The sequence below is a fragment of the Carya illinoinensis genome, chromosome 5 (genome assembly GCF_018687715.1).
Source record: "Carya illinoinensis cultivar Pawnee chromosome 5, C.illinoinensisPawnee_v1, whole genome shotgun sequence".
NCBI classification, from domain to species: Eukaryota; Viridiplantae; Streptophyta; class Magnoliopsida; order Fagales; family Juglandaceae; genus Carya; species Carya illinoinensis.
This window is the reverse complement of record NC_056756.1, coordinates 33,283,464-33,300,766: the sequence shown is the minus strand read 5'-3', so window position 1 is coordinate 33,300,766 and position 17,303 is coordinate 33,283,464. Positions and strand designations below refer to the sequence as shown.

The 17,303-nt window shown below is 35.2% G+C and overlaps 2 protein-coding genes and 1 long non-coding RNA gene across 3 annotated transcripts; 1 reads left to right on the top strand and 2 right to left on the bottom strand.

Annotated features, from left to right (window-relative positions):
• Positions 1–676: 676 nt before the first annotated feature.
• Positions 677–5,444, top strand: LOC122309872 (polygalacturonase At1g48100-like). The gene is made up of 7 exons (XM_043123614.1): positions 677–1,270; positions 2,287–2,418; positions 2,662–2,889; positions 2,986–3,030; positions 3,118–3,325; positions 4,024–4,214; positions 4,769–5,444. The coding sequence occupies exons 1-7, from the start codon at positions 881–883 to the stop codon at positions 5,159–5,161; spliced, it is 1,587 nt and encodes a 528-aa protein (XP_042979548.1). The 5' UTR covers positions 677–880; the 3' UTR covers positions 5,162–5,444.
• LOC122309875 lies at positions 2,433–9,367 on the bottom strand. The gene is made up of 2 exons (XR_006242543.1): positions 9,076–9,367; positions 2,433–7,086 (listed from the first exon to the last, which is right to left on the bottom strand). It is a non-coding gene; the product is annotated as an uncharacterized LOC122309875 (long non-coding RNA).
• LOC122309873 lies at positions 7,108–9,078 on the bottom strand. Its single transcript, XM_043123615.1, has 2 exons — positions 8,391–9,078; positions 7,108–7,596 (listed from the first exon to the last, which is right to left on the bottom strand). Exons 1-2 carry the CDS (start codon positions 8,709–8,711, stop codon positions 7,567–7,569), a joined length of 351 nt encoding a protein of 116 aa, XP_042979549.1. The 5' UTR covers positions 8,712–9,078; the 3' UTR covers positions 7,108–7,566.
• Positions 9,368–17,303: the final 7,936 nt, after the last annotated feature.

Sequence of the window (17,303 nt, the reverse complement as noted above, 5' to 3'; positions counted from 1 at the left end):
GCTGTTATAATCAGTGCCGGCCCTTGACACCTTATAGAGCCACTCACGTGTCTCTTTTTGGATTTTACACCAGATTTTGGATTATTCTATTAGCACTAGTTAAATATGTTATTAAGCTATGAGACCTTGGAGGAAAGCCAAATAAATTAGGAAAGAAAGCATATTACTCTATTCAATACTTTCGAAACGAAGAATTTTAATTGTAAATCCGTTTATTGACACACTAAACACATTACTGCCGTAGAAATCTACAATATCAGTCAGTTAATTTCGCTATAAAAGACGTGGTCTTACAGTAAATGTTGTGTTTATACACCAACTTATGATGTAGTCTTACATGATTATTTTTCATAAATGGTAAACCACACCAATTTTCATAATGGAATGAGAAGATCATCTTTATTTTATTTTAAAGAAAGATTGTTTTATCTATGTTCATGTTATAGAAAGGAAAAGAAAACCAGATAGCAAAGGATAGCAAAGTTTGGCATATTTTGATAATTGATTGAGGACGTTTTTGGACAAGCAAGGCTGGACTGTGAGTCACAGACTCACATGCAACGAGGAATGCACAATGGGACCTATCTGGTAAGTAAACCAAATGCCAACCAAATTCACATAAAAGAAAACAAGATAATTAATAAATGAGAAGGAAAACAGAAAATGAAGGAAGAAGGATGAAACGCTAAAAGCCTACCAAAATATATGATCTGTGCTTATATGTCTGCAGCGTCTTCTGCAGCCTTGGAGTAGTACTTCGCTTCCTATATAAACCCAACCATCACTCATTTTGGCCATCTTAAGCAGCTCTCTCTCCATCTCTCTCTCTCTCTCTCTCTCTCTCTCTCTCTCTCTCTCTCTCTCCACAACAATTGCAAGCATGAGTGGGTTGAGCTACAGAAGCCTCACATTTATGCTCCTCATTGCTCTACTTCTTTGGTCATCAAAATTCGAGACTTGCAATGCAAGAAGAGGGAAGCATTGGAGGAGAAGTAGAGCTAGCTCAGGCTCTCTGTCTAGGAATAAACGAAAGAGTCACAGCAGTGGCAACGGCCACCACCATAGTAGTGGAGGATCAAAACCAAAACCTCCATCTCACAAAGCTCCCACAGTACCTCCATCTCCTGCACCAAAAAAGGGAAAACCGTCAAGCCCGCCGGTGCCGCTGCCTCCGCCGCCACAGAAAGGTCACAATGGCGGTGGGCACTCGGCAACCTTCAACGTGCTAGATTTTGAAGCCAAGGGTGATGGAAGCACCGATGACACACAGGTTATTCTCGAATTCTGTGACTAATTGAAGGGAAAAAAAAACATGCAAGGGAAAATGTCTTTTGTTGGTTGGCATTATATGGTTTACATGCAAAGATTCAAAATTATTCAGATAATTACAGAAAGTTCATTTCTTTTTTCCCACGAAAATTCGGGGAATGCAAGAATTACAACTGGAAAAAAATGTAGAAAAAATGTATATAATTCTTATGCCTAATTTGTTTTCACAACTATTTTCATCTTATTTCATTTAATCTAATTATTATAACTTTTTTAATTTTTCACACAAAATAAAATAAACAATATTTCAATTTTCACAAATCCCAAAACAAAAATAATATTAAAAGATATATTTTAACAATATCTTATTCAATTTTTAATTTTTATCTCAATTTATTTGCGAAAACAAACAAGATTGCATTGTTGAGTTAATTCATAATAAATATTCTGTTTTTCTTTTCCAAAATCTAAAAAAGAAAAAAAAAAAAAAAAAACGAAGGCACGAGGGAGATTAGAAATTTGAACTTGATCATATATAGCAACATTTGTGTCCATTGTCATTTAGAAAGCAATGCATGTTTTTCAGGACATTTTAAGGATCATAGGGTTACATAATCACAAATTAAAACGTTTGTTTGTAGTAACAAGATAAGACTGATCGAGCGTGGCTTAAAAAAGGGACACATTTAGTATAGATTACATCAAATAATTAGTTATACGAAAAAAGGTAGATGACAAAAGAAAGAACTAGCCAAGCAGTTGGTGACACCTGCACCAATAAAAATAAATAAAAAATAAAAAATTGATTCCCTTTACGGCAATTGAGCCAGTACGGTTCCAACAATTATTGTGTACAGTGCTGCACAAGCCAACACTAACCTTTCTTTTTTTATTACGAAATACAGTTGCTCTTGTACAGGTAACGATGCACTTATAATTAATATTTTATAGTTTAATCTGTAATTAACTAATGTAAATGTGTTATTACAATAAGATTAATTTTTCAGTGAATCGCAGGCATTCCAAGCTGCATGGGCTGCTGCGTGTAAAGTGGAGGCATCAATGATGATCATTCCTTCAAATTACGTATTCCTTGTGGGACCCATTTCGTTCTCTGGTCCATACTGTCAACCAAACATTGTATTTCAGGTATAAGTTGATCATTTAGATACAAATAACAAAGTCAGAATTGAAACTATTATCGAATTTTACAATCCGAAGTTGTTCAGGAACAATTCATGGGAGGGATCCGGGTTGGGTTGTTTGAATCTTGTATGAGCAGAATAATTAAAAGGCTAACAGGAAATGTCAACTCAGAACAATTCATTGTTGTAAAGGTCTGGAATCTGGATGTAATTTTAACTTAAATACTGAAGTGATGCTTTTTCTCAGCTGGATGGCACAATCATTGCTCCAACGAACTCCAAAGTTTGGGGTAATGGTCTGCTACAATGGCTTGAGTTCACAAAGCTAAAAGGAATTACCATCCAGGGAAAAGGTATCATTGATGGAAGAGGCTCAGTCTGGTGGCAAGATGCCCCTTTCGATGATCCTGTTGATGATGAAAAAGAACTCATTGTCCCATTAAATAGCACTGTTGAAAAGAACCTGTCAGCACCGGTAACAATTCACCTCACCTTGTATTTTCCCCTGCATTTACATTCTCATTTATCTGAAACTGATCATAATCATGATTCGCCAATAACTGGGTGGCAGATAAGAAGCCAGCTAGGGAGGATAATGCCAAGCATCAAGCCAACTGTAAGGACCACTTCGAAACTTGAAATTGGCTGCATACTTCATGGCCAAGCCATCCTCTAACAGAATTGCTGCATTCTCCTTGCACAGGCACTTAGGTTTTATGGGAGTTTTAATGTGACAGTCACAGGCATAACAATTCAAAGTAGTCCCCAGTGCCACCTGAAGTTTGACAACTGCATGGGAGTGTTGGTCCATGATTTAAGTGTTTCATCTCCTGGTGACAGTCCCAATACAGATGGAATCCATCTACAGAACTCCAAAGACGTTCTAATTTACAGCAGCAATCTTGCCTGTGGTAATTAATTACTTCTAGAATTTTTCATTTGACAATTGATTAGACACTAAGTGGTCACGAACTGAGCAAGAATCAAGAACACAACCTATAGTGTCATAGATCAAAATTACATTATTTGAATGAATATAGAAATAGCAGAGAGGAAAGATTTCTTAATTGAGATAACTGTGTTTGGGTAATGAAAACACAGACACAATCTTATCCTGCCAAAGCCTTATACCTCGGAGCAACAATCTCTGACCATTTACAGTCTGACACAAGGCTCTAGCAATTATATGACGTGTGTCATCTCTGGAATCACTAGTGGCACATCCAGCGGAGGATTAGGTCTTAACCCCGTAGATAACAAAAACACTTTGTTTTTTTCTTCTTCCTGTAGTTTCTTTGTCTTCATCAGCAACTAGAACATCTTCTTCCCAATCCTTCTACCCTTTGTTTATTAGTACTTATATAAGGGTGATGTAGCTAATATAGCATGAACTTTAAACAGGTCCATACATTTAGTATAAGCTAAATTTAGTTCTAGCTCCTTGGAACAGTAAATGACTGCATTTATATAAAAACTAAAAGCTCAAATCTTCTACATAAACAACGTGAAAAGTGAGCAGGGAGCACTAACCTTGAAATAAAATGTGACAAGATAAGCTGGCTACAATTAACAAAAAACAAAGGACTTGAATTTCTCATGGCACGTGCAGGAGATGACTGTGTTTCTATACAAACTGGATGTTCAAACATATACATACACAATGTGAACTGTGGGCCAGGACATGGAATCAGCATTGGAAGTCTAGGAAAGGATAGCACCAAAGCCTGCGTCTCTAACATTACTGTCCGAGACGTCACTATGCAGAACACTATGAATGGTGTCAGAATCAAGACATGGCAGGTATTGATACCATTTCTAATTATATGATTGAAAAAATCAAAAAGTTAAAAGTAACAAAATCAGGAATATCGTGAAGGAAGATCAAGTTCTTATTTCTAATTGCAAGGCATTCACGCACTTGGGATGCTTAAACCTGATCTCATCCACTATCCCCCAATATTTACGGGGTTGAAATTATCCTTTGACCGGAAGGCAAACATTGATATCTAAGCACTTCATCCTTTGATTGTTACTAACTTTGCCCAGCCAATGGTTCTCTTCTTTCAATATAATTCAACATGTCCATTTTGATTTCCAAAAGAGTGTCAACCATTTGTACTGTCTAGAAACTAATTTTAAAAAAATACTCACTGTCGTGAATTTGACCCAGTTCAACATATGGTTTCTAGGATTTCAAAAGTTTCTAAAGAATTTGGAAACCTTGAAAAGAAGTTTTGATGTTAACCAAAATACTAGAAGAAATCAAATCAAAATTTGAAACCTAAAGAACCCAATCTGAGTAATTATATCACAATGCATGTTGTTGCTAATGAATTCAAATACTAAATCTGCAGGGAGGATCAGGCTCTGTGCAGGGGGTACTCTTTTCAAACATTCAAGTTTCTGAAGTTCAAATCCCAATTGTGATTGACCAATACTATTGTGACAAAAGGACATGCAAAAACGAAACATCAGCTGTGGCTCTATCAGGAATCAACTATGAGAGGATAAGGGGGACATACACGGTCAAGCCCTTGCACTTTGCTTGCAGTGACAGTCTTCCATGTTTAGATGTAACACTAACTGCCATACAGCTAAAGCCACAGCAAGAGAAGTACCACATGTATAATCCCTTCTGCTGGCAGACTTTTGGAGAGTTGAGGACTCCCACTATACCACCAATAGATTGTTTACAAATTGGCAAGCCATCGAACAACGGCGTTCAATCATATCATGATATCTGTTGATCCTGACAATTGTAATTCAATGGTATAGAGAGTTGTGTGGTCGGCAAGACAGTCGGACCCCTTTCACACCATTAGCCAGTTAGGTAAAGCGTCCATATTATGATAGTCCTACTTTATAGGAATCATTCTCTACCAGCATTATATCCATTCCGTTTGTGAGAGAGTATACAGGCATTACTTTTATTGAGAGTGCCTTAATTGTATAAGGCAAGCTTGATTGTTAGCAGATTTCCCGATTATGAGATAGCATACAAATGCGATATAAAAGAATATCTTCTATACATATCCAGAATCTATGCATTACAACCAAGAAAGAGCATAGGAGGGCATACGCAGATCTGTGGGACAATGAATTATGAATGAGAAACATGTAATGCCGAAGCAATTTCCATGAATCATGCATAGAACACAAAGCAAGCAAATTTTGGTTACCGACTGAATAGCATCAACAAGCAACATCAAAGATGAACAGAACCTAACATAGAGCTCATAAAAAAATGTGAATCTCCGGCATTATAGCTCTAGCAAGTTATCAGGAACTCTGGAATCAAGAATGGTAATCAAAGCACACAAACTATGGGCAATGTTTAATTTAAGCAACTATTTAAACCTCAGAGAAATTATCAAAGCAGCAATGTTTACCGGTTAAAGCAACTAAAATGAATTAAACAAGTGATTTGAAGTATCGAACATGTGAATCGAGAAGAAGATTATGTGACATTTTTACTCTGTTTTCACTTCCCGGACCGATGCTTCAGCTTGGCTTCTCAGTGCTAGTAATCCCATTTTGCCTGGACTTCTGGAAGCGCATCGCCGCAACGATTCGTGTCTTTATCATGTTAGCGTTTTTCATCCACAATGAATGGGTTTATTTCTCTTATTTATTATCAATAAATCTCGACGGAGACCGTTCCCTATAGCACGCCGCACATCCCCTAACGTGGCAAATCGGATCTAATTCCCACGCTACGGTTCCTTCTGAAATTCTCTATGTCTCCATTTGAATTTATAAAATTATCTATCAATTTATTTAATACATTGGTTAGATGTCAATTTTATAATTATTTAATAAATCAAATATTTAAAGTAAATAAATAAATTTACATAACACAAAGATTGATTACGAATGAAAACCTTTTAAATAACTATTTAAAAATAAAACTTTACAAAATAGCCAAATCCTGAAAATTTATTTGAAAATCAATTTATAAGTAAGTTCTCAATTATAAAACATTTACTAATTGACTCTTTTACTTAACTAGACAAATAACCTATTTATCTTCTACTGCGGAAGCAGCCAGAACATCTAGTGTTATTCAAATATTGTCTCTTCTCTTGGAACTTCAGTGGCTGAGATCTAATCAACGATCTTTTTAACTTGAAGCACGATCACACTTAAGGAGTGATGAAAATTCTCAAGTGAATTTTCTCTCTCAAGCACTTTGGAATATACTCTCAATAATTCCTAGCTAAAACTCCTTAAAGAGTTATGAAACCGAATCTCTTTAAATAGAAAGCTTGGAAAGAGTTATAGTTGAGGTAGGACTTTGCTGACGGTTAGAATTTGTCGTGAAAACGTCTCCTGACGAATTGCTGACACTTTGCGATAACTCTTCTCTACAATAATTGATTTCTATTCAGCTTCTATTCTGGATAAGTGCAGATCCTTATGGACTCAAATTTCACATAAATAACTTATCTAAATAACTTTTAAGATTTCTAGATAAACTCAATGTTGTTATAGATAAAATCAATAATTATTTTACATTCATCCAAAATTACAAATATAATGATCAGATAAACTATATCATTTAGTCACCTAGTCTTACCCAAACTCTTGTATTTACAATCTCCTCTTTTGGCAAATTGGTGACGAAACTAGCTTGATGAATGTAAATTTCCTGTAACCATTTCAAATAGCAGACCTAGAAAAAACAAGTAGAAAATTCTGGACAATTGTAATTCAATAAACTGACTTAGAAATCAACTATACTGTCAAGGTCAATCAAGTTCTAAGTACAAGTTAAATGAAACATAACCAAATAAAAGAAATTATGTCTATCATCCTAATCAAAACATAACCAAATAAACATAACAAATTGTATTTGAATAAAAAAAGGGGAAATAAAAGTAGGATAACAAAATAGATTTTCTTCCAACAAAATAAATTTTCCTCTGTTGATTGCTGCAACTCTCCCCCTCTTTTGGTATTGTTGCTCTTGTCACTCTCTACTGCTCCCCCTCAGACTTTTCTCCCCCCTTTTGTCAGCAATTAGTCATGGAAGTCTATTGCACAGCATCTGAATCAACCACATTCTCCATGACTTGTTGCACATCCAAAGAGAGTTGAACCAATCTATCATTTGCTAATACACAATAAGAGCATACAACTGCTCTTTGCTGCTCTATTTTGGATTGACTCTCCTTCCATTTAGCTGTAAATACATCAATCTTTTGAGACGAAAGAGTGATTTGCTCAAGGACTTGAGAAACAGGTATGGTGCGCTCAGGGGGTGAAGATGGAGACTCAGTAATTTGGGACATCTTTTTAGTGAGCACTGCCTCAGACTTGACCACAGTTAAGGCTAAAATAGAACTAGCCAACTTCATCGTAGGCTCATTGTTTCGAAGAGGAACAATGGCTTTTATAGCCAACTTAGTGATCAAGTCTCCAAAAGGCAGATTCAACTCTTTTTCCACGTGAGATCGATGGATGATGTCGATAACATGACGTGGAAAATCAATAGATACCCCAGTGGCCAGAACATACATAAATTAAGCTTTCCCTAATGTGATCTTAGTGTGGCGGCTAATGAGCCATAGATTTGTGAGCACAATTTTGGCAAGTAGCCTAACTGAGAGAGCATGTGATTTAGAGGCAGTTTATATGTTTTGATAGTCCATTTGGGCCATCGAAACCAACAAAAAGATTTCGCATGATAGTCTTTGTGGGGGCCACCATGCCCTTTTATGGGTACAATGGTGCTTCTACCTCAGGAAGATTAAACAACTCTCTAAGGACAACCGAGGAAACTTCAATTTGTGTTTCCTGAATGATGGAAATTATGCTGTGATCATCAAAGTTGTAGTGTGTAATATTTAAGTAAAATTCCCGGACTACTTCAACACGAGGTGTGGGAGAGGCATGAGTGAGTTTCTCCCAACCTCGTTCAGTGAATATCCGACGGATGAGCTGAAAGGCATCCATAGGGAAATCATTTATGCTTACCTCACGTTCACCCAAAACAGGTCTTTTGGTAAACGTTGTCCTATATGCAGGTTTGACTTTAACATTTGTGAATTGTTCAAAGGTAGCTCCTGGTGGTGCAATCAAGGGTGGTGGAGGAGGAGTTGATGTTTCTCCTAACTGCACAGGTTCTTGTATGGGCTCATCCTCACTTGAGGAGCTCTCAGAAGGCACTGATGAAGTAAACTTATTTCTCTTTGCTCGTTTCATGAACCTCATCTTAATCATCATATCAACCAAATCAGAATAAAAATAGTCAAAATCAGAGTTGAAAGAATGTGATGACAGGGAAGACCATGACATTATCACCCCTCTATATTAGCTCAAACTCACACACATAGCACTCACATTTATGTTCTAGCAATATGGGTCAATAAATCACAGTAAATAAACACAAATAGGGAGTGTGAGTCAGTTTAGGAATTAACACAAACACTTGGTGTGCAATCATGAGAAACCGAAATTAAGAACCTCGCAACCCACACAAAAATGTCCTCAATACATACATAAGAAACTCTAATATGATCAAATACATCAATGCTCTGTCTGCCCACCCACAAATCCAAGCCCAAACTTCGCAGAATCAAACTCCACAAATGAATTTCCATAAATACATGTCGAGCCCTAGACTTAGAAAAGGAAAGGGATTTGATTTAAATAGGCTTACCGTGATGTTGAATCGGAGACTAGGATTGTTTGTTCTTAATCTAGAGAAAGTCAAAACCGATTTGAGTGATGTGGGTAAAAATTGAAAGTGAGTAGATGTGAGAGTTCCGTGGGCTGGGTTATCTCAAGGAAGGGGGAACTAATATCTGGATGAGGGGTTGGGCGCGTTTCAGAAGTGATTTAAGTCAAGTCACTTAAGTGACTGAAGGCTGTGCGAGGCATGCGCTAGAGAGTCCCTCCGGGATTTAGCCTGGTTATATTCTAGTGTCTTATTGGGATTTAGGCAAAACCAGTGTCACAATATCACCTAGACTTGTACCAATACCCAACACTTACCCAATTTTTTTTTAATATTTTCATCACTTTATTTATTTTATAAAATAATAAGTAAATAAAGTAAAATTAAAAATGATAAAAAATAAAAAAAATTAATCTTTTTCTTATTTATACAAACAATGAGACAAGTAACATGCTTAGATACATCTTAGTTCAAACATAGTATAGTTTCACAAAATAAATTCAATAAATTACACTCTCTTATTTGCAAAAATCACTATGAATGTTCATACCTCATAAAATCATCAATGTCAAAGTTCATGTGAGTGTGTGAGTGAGTAAACATATAATATTGTACTTTTTCTTTCTTTCTTTCTTCAATATATTTTTAATAATATCATTCATGAGTATTTACTTCTCATAGATGCTCACAAGAGTTTGTCACTCACCTCAAAAATCAAACTTTATTCTACAGCCTAAATACATGAGTATCTCCTCCATACACTAGTATGCACAAACCTTTTACATATCTATTTTTGTTGCTTATATTTTTTTCACAATAATTAGAGTAACGATTCACAATAATTACAGTAACGATTCTTTCTATAAAGATTTAAGGGATAGATCCGTGAAGGGTATTTGTCTTTTTCTACAATGATTTAACACCGACTTTGTCTATATGGATCAACTATTTTTGTTTAGCAAGGCGAGGTCTCTTTATTATTGCACTAGATTCAACTACTATTAGCCAATTCAAAGCATAAACTCCCTCTATGATGAGCATCTTAATAAACAATATCAACTTTAATTATAATATGTATATATATAAGTTCCTCATAGTATTTTGTAAATGAACTTTGCCAAGATGACCCATAGGGTTAGTATGCACAAAGTGAACTATACAAAGTTGAAAAATGCATAAGTTCAAGAATTCATTAAATCATAGCACACATGCTCAAAACTTTGACATATCAGACATGCACTTTGAAAAAAATATTTAAACCAACCAAAATACTTTGTATATTATATTTTTCTTATTTAAACAGAAAAACAGAAACAAAATAACAATAAAACAGAAAAATAAAATACAAGTCCTAGACTAATAAAATGAAATACCTCTCACTTGATATCACACACACCAACTGCCTTCCTTAAGAACTCAAACCTTAGTCCATTTAAAGATTTAGTAAACAAGTTAGCCAATTAATGTTTAATAGGTACATATTCCAAAGATACTATTTTAGACTCAACCAAGTCTCTAATAAAATGATGTCTAATATCAATTTGCTTGGTTCTAAAGTGTTGAACATGATTTTTTGAAATATTTATAGCACTAGAGTTATCACACTAAATTGTCATAGTATCTTAAGAAAAGCTATAATCTTCAAGCATTTTTTTCCATCCACAATAGTTGTGTACAGGAACTCCCTGTAGTTATGTATTCTGCTTTAGTAGTAGATAGGGAGATCGAGTTTTGCTTTTTAGACATCCAAGTTATAAGATTCCCACCTACATAAAAAATCTACCAGTAATACTCTTCCTATCATCAGCATTTCCAGTCTAATTAGCATCCGAATACCCAGCGAGTATTAGATTAGTGTCTTTAGAATATCATATCCCATAATCAATAGTTGCATTAAGATATTTTATGATTCTTTTTACTATTGTAAGATGAGATTCTTTAGGATTAGCTTGAAATCTAGCACGCGCACACCAACACTAAAGGTTATATAGGGTCTACTTGCTGTGATATATAATAGATTTTCTATCATGCTTTTGTAAAGAGTTGGATCAATGTTTTTACCTATAAGATCATTGCATATTTTTACTGATATGCTAATGGGAGTGCAAGCATTGCCTTTTCCTTCCATTCCAAACTTCTTAACAAGGTCTCTTGCATACTTAGATTGTGAGATAAACATTTTTTCTTTACATTGTTTTACTTGAATACCCAAGAAAAAATTTAACTTACCAATCATGCTTATTTCAAATTCAGATTTCATTTTATTTGTAAAGTCATATGCAAGAGACTCAAGTGTTGCTCCAAAAACAATATCATCAATATAGATTTGAGCAATTAAAAGTTCTTTACTTGATTTTCTTTTGAAAAGAGTCTTATTGGCTTGTCCTTTAATGAAACGATGATCAAGTAAGTAAGCTGTCAACCTTTCATACCAAGCATGAGGTGCTTGTTTTTAGTCTATAAAGAGCCTTCTTTAAACTATACACATATTCAGGATATAGGTGATTAATAAACCCTTTAGGTTATTCAACATATATCTCTCATGGTAATAATTTATTTAGGAAAGCACTCTTGACATCCATTTAATATAATCTGAAGTCTAGATGGCAAGCAAGTGTAAGGAGACTACGGACAAATTCCAAACGAGCCACGAGGACAAGTGTTTCATCAAAATCAATCCCCTCTACTTGTGTATATCCTTGTACTATCAGCCTTACTTTATTTCTCACAATGGTGCCATGCTCATCGGACTTGTTCTTGAAAATTCACTTAGTCTCAATAATTTTGTAATTTTTTGGTTTAGGAACTAACTCCTATACAATATTTCTAGTGAATTGATGGAGTTTTTCATGCATGGTGTTGACCCAACTTTCATACATAGTGAAAAGGTATGTGAAAAGTAATAATAAAATATTGAATAGTTGTAAAAAGTAATGAATAGTAGTAAAATGTAGGTGAAAAGTAATTATAAAGTAATAAATACTAATGAAGTATGTTGAGAAGTGTTGAAGTATCCTCAACACCCAAATACAACCTTAAGGGAGGGGAGAATGTAGCCGATGGTTGGTGATGGGCATAGTTGGCTGGTTGTGGTCAGAGATGGCTGTCAGGGGGAGGGGAGGGGAGAGGAAATTTAAAGTTAAGACACAAACACCAATACAAACTCGTCAACGACTCACCGCCATTCAAAAGACTCTTTGGAATAAATATATGTGCACGTAAACATATGCATACGCAAGGCACGCGTATGTGTAGGATCAAGAAGGAAAAATTAGGGAGAAACAATACCATATAGGCACCAACTTCGAATAAGACAATGGAAGGAACGAGTGTGATAGTTTGGACTTAGCTAAGTTTTCTCTATTTTTCATCACTAGTTTATGTTTAATTTTTGGGCCATGCAACATGTGTAGAGTACTTAACAACCTTGGATCCTATTTGGTTCTAATGCATTAGACATCTAAGCCCATAAGATAGGCCTTGCAAGGCCTTAGGGATTCGGCCAGTCCATTGGGTTAAAGCCTAAAACCCTAGTGGAACAAGGGAACACACGCCTAACACATCAAACATTTAGGCCGCTTGTTACACATTCAAGACCCATTGAATCTAGACAAGATTGTGGGAAGAAGGATTAAGAGACTTAGGGTTTCAGTAACCCAAAAGCCATAGCATGCCAACCAAGACAAAGGCCACCTGTTTTTGACACTTGTCACACATGTAGAAGGGTTCTAGAAGGAAAACAATCATGAGACACCAAGGGAAGACAAGAGATCACTCAGCCAATGCATCCACTCACCAACCACCTACATTTCTTGCCAATTGTCAAGGCCATGTGGGTTCCAAGAAGATTTGCATGGGAAAGTGGCACATGTGGGAGCTCAAGAGGCTAAGGCAGATTCCACCAAGAGATTAGGGTTTCGGTTTCAAGAGAGGTTCATGCCTACCTAAGGGATTCCAACCACATTTTTACCAAGTGTAGTTCATGCAAGGGATTTTCTAGAAGATGGATATGATTAGAATTGGAAGAGGAGCATGGGACAAAATAAAACCCTAGTCCCTAAAGCTAAAGGATACTAGAGCTTTAGAGATCCTTGTGGAAAGGATACTGGAGCGGGGTAGCACTTAAAGTTAGTGGGTGCAACATGTGTTATAGGCAGTGAAGGTGAAATGGCGAATTGCGGCATAGTTAAAAACTATAACGTAGTCACCTCGATCAAGTGGGCTGTTAGATGATTTAGTAACTAGTGGGGAACCAACGGTACATAGGGGAGCCATGAGGTATCCAAACTACATGTTACAAGAAGTAAATAAGACAATGAGTTAAAGCTGTGTTATATGTATATTTGTCCAATGTGAAAAAATGGAAAATATGTTTTATGGAAAAGTTAAATTGCATAAATCAAGTTTTGTGTCAAGTACATATCCATGCATTCATTTCATGGTTTGCCTTTATATGTCTATGTTATATGTGGTATGTTATCTGTTTACATACTGAGATTTCAAGACCAGGGTAGTTTCCACTACCATTTCTAGCCTGGAATTGTAGAAGTTGTTACAAGACATGAGACTAGATATGAGAAAGTGCAAGAGGCCAGCACCCTGGATAGTTAATGAGGTCTCGAAGAGCCCCGAGTTCTCGATAGAGCCATCCTTATTGAAGAGGCTAAAAGCAGCTGATCAGTTCATAACTAAAGTGTTGCAGCTCTTTGAAGAGCTAAGGAAGATAATCAACAAAGACAAGGCAAAATAAAGAAGGCCTTGTAGGATTTTGAGATGGATCTTAAAAAGTTGTAGTCAAAGACAAAAGAATTATGGTTTAGTTTTGGAGATCCCTCATGTTTTTGGGAGATTTTATAACACTTTATGATTTGAGGAAATTTGAACAATGAAATCTTTTGGGATATTTAGTTTCTATAGTACCATGGTATTTTGTAAAAATTGCTCTAAATCTTACTAGATTTATATATATTTTGTCTTGCAATTTATTACATATTGATAGAATACAATAGGTGCATTATATCTTAATTGTCATGTACATGGGTATGTAGGTTTGAGTTACATATCCCGATGCTTCAAACACCGTCTAATCCCAAGTGGGGGCTAGAGGTGTCACAACGAGCAAAGAAAGAGATTGAAGAAAAAGATGAGAATCACTTTTAAACCTTTTCACAAGTAGAGGCAACTGTGGAAAAGAAAAAGTGGAGGAGTTAAAAAGGGGAAAAGAAGAGGCCACACACACAAGGGGATTTTTTTTATAAAGATTTTGGTTAGTGGAAGGGTAGTACTTAGCCACACGTGGGGAGATTTGGGGGAGGGTAGAATGTGGTCAATGATTGGCTAAGGGCAGAGATAGTTGGCGCCGGGGGGGGGGGGGGGGGGGGGGGAAGATGAAATTTGAAGGGGTAGGAGGAGACATAATGTGTGTTTGAAGTTAGAGAAAAAAAAAAATTAAACCCACGATGGTAAAGCTTCTCCATTAAAGGACTTATTTTCAAAAAATCTAGACAAAGGCCAATCCCCCATAGCACAGCACACAACACACTCCTCTAACATGAAAAACTGTGTCTAACTATCATGTCACAGTTCCTTCCTCAAGGCCAAACACAAAATGAAATATCTCCATATTGTTATGCTTTTAACTTTCTCTCAGGTTGATTGTCTAAGATTACCCTGTTGGTAATGTGAAGACCTATAGAATAAAATAGATTGATCTTAGATTTATACAAGGCAATATAACCTACATTCTGTCATTCATTACAAGCTTTGTTTTGTATTGTTGACGAGTAAATTGAGCTGAAAGAAAGAACCTCTCTGTCTCTCAGGAACTCCCTAGAAAACTATTTTTTCCTCTCCCTTTAAAACTGCAAAATCCGAATCCGCTTCAAAAATACCAATTCTAGCTTAATGCTCAATCCAATAGGTAAGACACAATCACAAATGCAAACTCATTAGTTACTCACTGCTTTCCAGAAACACACTCAAAACTCTCTGAAAGTCATAGATGTGTATGTAAACACACGTATATGTATGACAGGAGTCTGTGTATGTAACACCCCATTCCCGTATGATAGAGATATTAATAACGTACATAACATATTGCCCGATAAAAATATTCATATCATGAATACCACATTTATTGAAAACATTAATTAAACTAAACAAACTATTTAGTTGAAAACTTAAAACTGAAAATGTAAAATAAAAACATAAACTAACCCTACGCGTGATTTTTTATCCAAAAACATAAAAGAACTAAGTCCTTGCTCTAGGTCTACTCCTGGTCCTCCAGCTTTACGTCCTTATAACCAACATCTGTGACATTTAAACATAGAAGAGAACAAACAAACAAACAAACAAACAAATAAAAATGAGTCGAATACTTAGTAAATTGTACATCATACCGTAAAATATAACTTAACAAGACTTAATTTTTAAAAGACTCTTCAAACAAACATTTATCATTCACAAATTCTAATAGCATGTCTATTCATCATCAACATGAGCGGAAACATACATAATCATGGCGAACATATAAATGTAAATGCATAATTTACTTATTTATCTTGTCTTTCACTTATTATATGGTGAACCACGCTTGAGTCCATGGCACTGCATTACATAACTTGTGAACACGCTTAGGTCCGTATCACTCTTAACATAACTTGTGGTAAACACGCTTAGGTCCGTCTCATCCTTAACATAACTTGTGATGAATATGCTTATGTCTGTGTCATCCTTAACATATCTTGTGATGAACACGCTTAGGTTTGTGTCATCCTTAACTTGTGATGAACACGCTTAGGTCCGTGTCATCCTTAACATAACTTGTGATAAACACGCTTAGATCCGTGTCATTCTTAACGTAACTTGAAGTGAAACACACTTAGGTCTGTGACACCATCTTAACATAGCTTGTGGTGAACACGCTTAGGTCCGTGTCACTCTTAATATCTTATCCTTCATAATGCATGAGATTTTATTTAATATCATGAACTTTTCTAGCATAGCTTATACTTGTAAATGGCATAGTATAACATGGCATATCCTTACACATGGCATATTCTTGTCATATGACACAATATGATCTAAACATAAACATTCATGGCATACATGATCTGAGATCTATATGAATTTTACGTAACATACCTGATCTAAATGCTTCATGACATTACATAACATATATGATTTAATCACTACATGAATATGGCATACATGATCTAGGTACTACATGAATATGGCATACATAATTTGACTATTTTATTACATGGTGTACTTGACTTAAATTACTATATGAACATTTCATGACTTCCATGTAATTTTAGAATCATTCACTTCATCAAACAACAAATTCATTCATACAAGCATAATGTCATAATTCATTAAATATGTGAAAGAAATCTAACATTGACTTACCTCGTAGCATAACGTAGACAATTATCATATTTTCATATACCATTAGAAAATTACAGTACACATGAAATTATATGATCATACTAATTACCTCTTAGTGTTGCTTCCAAACTCTCACGTTGTAGCTCGTGACCTATATTGGGCACTAGACGTTATTAAAATTTTATAGAAAACGTGTCGTAGCAATCTAAATATATAAAATAATACCAAAAGAATAATTTAATTAATATTCAAATATACAAAGATTTCATAAAATAATAATAGTTAAAACTCATATCATAATAATTAAAACATATATCTTAATACTTTAACAAAAAATAGTTAAAGGTCAATTGGAATATTAACTAAAATAATAGGCTGAAACAATATAAAAGAATATTTTAGAATATGCTTAAAAGCCCTTAAATATTTTCTATAAAAAGAGTCTAAGACTAATATATTTATTTAAGTAAAAATTTTGGTCTGATTTAAAACTCAGCCCAGCCCCAATTACAAAAAAACCCATTTAAAGTTACTGGAATAGTTTTTGTAAATATAACCAGCCCATTAAAAGAAAAGTACTTTGTTGAATGGGCTTAACGCCCAAGGACCCATTATAAATTAAAGAATCTGGTTAAGGATAAAAGAGGCTAAGGGTCAAAGGCATTTATGTGATTATGGAAACATTGAGTTTTTTTGGGAATTCTGGAACAAAATAATTAAAAGGGAGGAAGAAGCTTATGGGAGTGGCTCACATCGCGTACGGTATCAACTAAACAAGGAAGAAGAAAAACAAAGAAATGGTTGTGCAATGCTTATCG